Source organism: Vigna umbellata, chromosome 1, assembly GCF_029865625.1.
Source record: "Vigna umbellata cultivar VRB3 chromosome 1, Vumbellata_1.0, whole genome shotgun sequence".
Classification (NCBI taxonomy): domain Eukaryota; kingdom Viridiplantae; phylum Streptophyta; class Magnoliopsida; order Fabales; family Fabaceae; genus Vigna; species Vigna umbellata.
Genome location: NC_142165.1, coordinates 95780225 through 95784362, shown reverse-complemented (window position 1 = coordinate 95784362; position 4138 = coordinate 95780225). Strand labels below are relative to the sequence as shown.

General features: G+C 35.8%; 1 protein-coding gene across 1 annotated transcript; it reads left to right on the top strand.

Annotated features, from left to right (window-relative positions):
• The first annotated feature begins 556 nt into the window (after positions 1-556).
• On the top strand, positions 557-3434 carry LOC148206907 (F-box protein PP2-A12-like). Its single transcript, XM_088104905.1, has 3 exons — positions 557-1029; positions 1164-1282; positions 2656-3434. The coding sequence occupies exons 1-3, from the start codon at positions 727-729 to the stop codon at positions 3083-3085; spliced, it is 852 nt and encodes a 283-aa protein (XP_087961031.1). The 5' UTR covers positions 557-726; the 3' UTR covers positions 3086-3434.
• The last annotated feature ends 704 nt before the right edge of the window (positions 3435-4138 follow it).

The window sequence follows — 4138 nt, the reverse complement described above, 5'->3', positions numbered from 1 at the left end:
TAAAAACATTCACCTTATAATAATGAATCACAGTATAAACTGTATCATTAACTATTTAAACATATTAGTAAAAAAAATTAAACTCAACAAAACTAATACAAATTAGAACGTTACCAAACAAATTAGTATTTAAGTCTACTTATATTTATTTTTTATATTATAAATGGATAAAAATGTAGCCAAAATTTATGGAACGTACGTGGATTTCCATTTTATTTTTCTAGAAGGTCCTAAAACTTGAAGACTTTAAAATATTTTAATTTCAATTGGAAGGGAAATAAGTAGTAATTAAGATAAGTTATTAAAAGAAATGGTATTGACGCGGTTGACAATTTGAAATTAATTACTGCAAAATTGACCAAAGAAAACCTGTAAACATTAATGTTGATTTGAATGAAAAATAAATGAATAAAAAACTTATCCGAATATTAAAAAGTTTTGGTGGGATTAAGGTAATTGTTAGGGATTTTCGGGGCGAAGAGGAAGGAGGGTGGTGGATAACTGTGAAATGCTTCTCGTCAAGTCCTAGTCAGATCACGCTGTCTCGCATAAACAAACAAACCAACAAACCCACAGAACCGAGTCAGCTACAAATTACAAATTACAAATTACAATTGCAATTACACACCAACTCGGAGACATCTCCGTCGAAAACCCAACGCCCTAAGCCAACCCACTCGCCACCACTGCTTCCATTCTCCTTCTCCTTTCCTTTAACGTTGATTGATGGGTCTGCGATTCTCGTCTCCGCCATCGGAATCGGCGCCCAAGTACGGTTTGGGCGAGTTGCCCGAGAGCTGCGTGGCTGAGATCATGACCTACATGAACCCTCCCGAGATTTGCAAGCTCGCTACGCTCAATCGTGCCTTCCGCGGTGCTTCCTCCGCGGATTTCGTCTGGGAGTCCAAGCTGCCGTCCAATTACTCCGTCCTCCTCCGCCGCATCTTCGATGATTTCCCCTCTCATTTGGGGAAGAGGGGGATTTACGCCAGGCTTTGCAGACTCAATTCTCTTGATGATGGCACCAAGGTAATGGATCAATTGATTAATTAATTAATTAATTAATTAATAATTATAAGCCGTGTTGATTTTTTTTTTATTGTTATTGGTTTGTGGTTTGATGTGAGAGGAAGTGGAGTTGAGATAGTTGTGTTTTTGTGCAGAAAGTGTGGCTGGATCGGAGCACGGGTAAGCTGTGTTTGTGCGTTTCGGCCAAGGGATTGTCCATAACCGGGATTGATGATAGAAGATACTGGAACCATATCCCCACTGAGGAATCTAGGTCACTTTTCTTCTCCTAGTTATACGCATTGGAATACTTGTCCCTTTTTATTTTTTATTTATCGATTTATATTTTAATTAGGCTGGCCTTCCAAATTATGATTTGCTGTTTGAAGGAGGGGTGAGAAAAATTAGTGATGGGATGATAGATAAGAAAACGGGGAATTGGAGGGGGAAAATAGAATTGGGTTGGGGTCTGTTTGGTCCTACTGGATCGTGGAAAGGGGGAAAATCAAATGTCAACTCGTTTTCACTCCGGATTGCTAGCTTGCTTCATAATCATTACCATCCCGAGTTATTTCCACCTTACAATGTTTCACTTGCTCAATCAGGCGAACCCTAGATTCTCAGAACTCGTGACATAGCAATTCTTAAGGAAACCCCAAATAATCTTGAGTGTTAAATTTAAAAACCCTGGGAATCGGGAAGTTATATAAAAGTATACAAAATTACAATCAATTCAATTCCCAGTATGTTATACCATACACCTAAGTTCTGATATGAGTAACATCCGTATTTATGTTGTTATTCGTGTTCCATTCTCCATTGTTTATTGTGATTCTTTACTTTGCTGACTTTTTAGTTTATAATTACAGTTGATGGCATATTTGTGTTTCCCCCTCTGTTATGGAGACTTTATATGTATACACACACACCCACACTATTCAAAGTGACTATTTTTTGCTAAAAGTCATTCTTATTCTGTGATATACATATACACTCTTCCTTTTACACTTTTGTAGTCATTGGGATCATTCAATCACTTCAACCATGGGATGAGTTCAATGAAATGATTCATTTCCAGAATTTTTTGTGTGAACTATAAAATAAAGTGGGCTAACTGGGATTGTGTAAGATTGTATAAGGTTTTTAATTACTGTTGTTGCCACAATCTAAAAAACTGTAATGTTGTGGGATATTGCAGACATGTGTAAATCTTACGAGTCTTTTCTGTTGCAGAGAACTAAAACCTTAGAACTTGGTACTGTGGTTGCAGTTATAGTTGAGACCACAATCTAAATTCATGACTACTGTATCAATAATGTGGTCATGTTTTATAATTTATCACCTAGAAAATTTGGTGGTTATGTGTATATATTTTCCATGTTCAGAGTCTTTGTATTGGTGGTTGTGTGTATATATTATGGTTCTGGTATGTATTGTAGCTTTTGGTATTGATTAGTGTTGGCTGAAAGTTGTTCTCTGACTTGTGATGTTGTGAAGGATATGCTTCATTTGCTATTGTTATTTTGGTTGATGATGCAAGTTGCAATCTCTGTCAAGTAGTTTATTTGCAAAATAAATATAGTTTAACTGTTGATTTGGTTTAATAGAACCTTGGAGTAAAACCTATGTTATCTCCTTGATTTGCAGATTCAACAGTGTTGCGTACCTCCAGCAGATCTGGTGGTTTGAAGTGGATGGAGATGTTGAGTTCCCGTTTCCTGCTGGGAGATACAGCATATTCTACAGAATACATCTAGGACGAGCCTCCAAAAGATTTGGCCGGCGAGTTTGCAACACAGAGCATGTTCATGGGTGGGATGTAAAGCCTGTTCGATTCCAGCTATGGACTTCAGATGGCCAGTATGTTACATCCCAGTGTTTTCTGAATGGACCAGGTAAATGGGCCTTTTACCATGCAGGCGATTTTGTTGTCGAGAATGGTAATGCATCAACAAAAGTTAAATTCTCTATGACTCAAATTGACTGTACACATACAAAAGGAGGGCTCTGTTTAGATTCTGTGCTCATATATCCAAGTGAATTCAGAAAGGTTAAAGCATTTTTAAATAGCTCTTAACCTTGTCGACAAGTATATATAATTGTATACTAGAGCGTAGGCCGCGTCAGGAGGAATAGAGAATCGAGTTTTTAGTATGGTTCTTTAAGGTTTAATTAAGAATTTTGTAGAAGCCAGGAGTTGATGTACATATCGATCAATGTCTGGTTATTTAGTCTGGAAGACTATCTCGAACATTCTATCTCAACCATGTATGGTGCAGAATATTATATTTTTTTTCTGCAGATGGAACAAAAGTGACCATTTGATGACAATGAAATGTTGATCATGCTTGAAGTAAACGAAAAAAACTGGACTACTTTTTTAGTCTATGGACTAACGTTGATCATAGTTTATAGTTTACTTGAAATTTGGTATTCCTTTCTACTTGTTCCCATGCTTGGTTTTCTGTTACGAGAAACCTCAACGTATGTTCACGGACATACAACTGAAAAATCTCTTGTTTGGTCTTCAACCGGATCCTATTAAAAAAGGGGTTGTAACATATTCTAACCTTGGAATTTAGTTTAAAATGAAAAAGAAAGAGGGTTATTTTTGAAAAGTCAGTTTGCAAAGTAAGACGCAACCAATATTAAGTTTGTAAACATTAATTCAGTATAGATTTAGCATACTGTAAACCGGTCTCCTTTGCTTTAACTTATCGTCGACATTGTTTGGTTGATCTAGAGCTTGCACGATAATTCAGTGGCGTGAAAATTATATTCTATCACCTTCCCTTTTTGATTTCGTATCAGTGCCACAATTGATTCTACAGTAAATTTGAAAATTACGGTAGAAAAAAGTTTAATCTAATTCAGTCACGGATTATTAGAATGCTGGCCGAGTTAATTGTAATAAAAATATTGAAGATATAATGTAATCTATAGAAAGTAAGGAGAGTATAACAAAAGTTAACGATCGTTTATGTTCGTCTGAAATTTATTTCAAGAGTTTTATTAAGTTCTAAAATAAACATTTTTTTTGCATAAGTGAATGATACTAACAATTGACAACAATTTAACTATAGACTAAAAAATAATCCATGTTGGTGCTAAAATTAGAACTTAAAGAGTT

What these genes read in the sequence shown, in the direction of transcription:
- LOC148206907 (XM_088104905.1), top strand. Translation starts at nt 727, where the DNA reads ATGGGTCTGCGATTCTCGTCTCCGCCATCGGAATCGGCGCCCAAGTAC. An exon ending in CTCTTGATGATGGCACCAAG is followed by an intron (nt 1,030 to 1,163) that starts GTAATGGATCAA and finishes GTTTTTGTGCAG; the next exon opens with AAAGTGTGGCTGGATCGGAG. An exon ending in ATCCCCACTGAGGAATCTAG is followed by an intron (nt 1,283 to 2,655) that starts GTCACTTTTCTT and finishes CTTGATTTGCAG; the next exon opens with ATTCAACAGTGTTGCGTACC.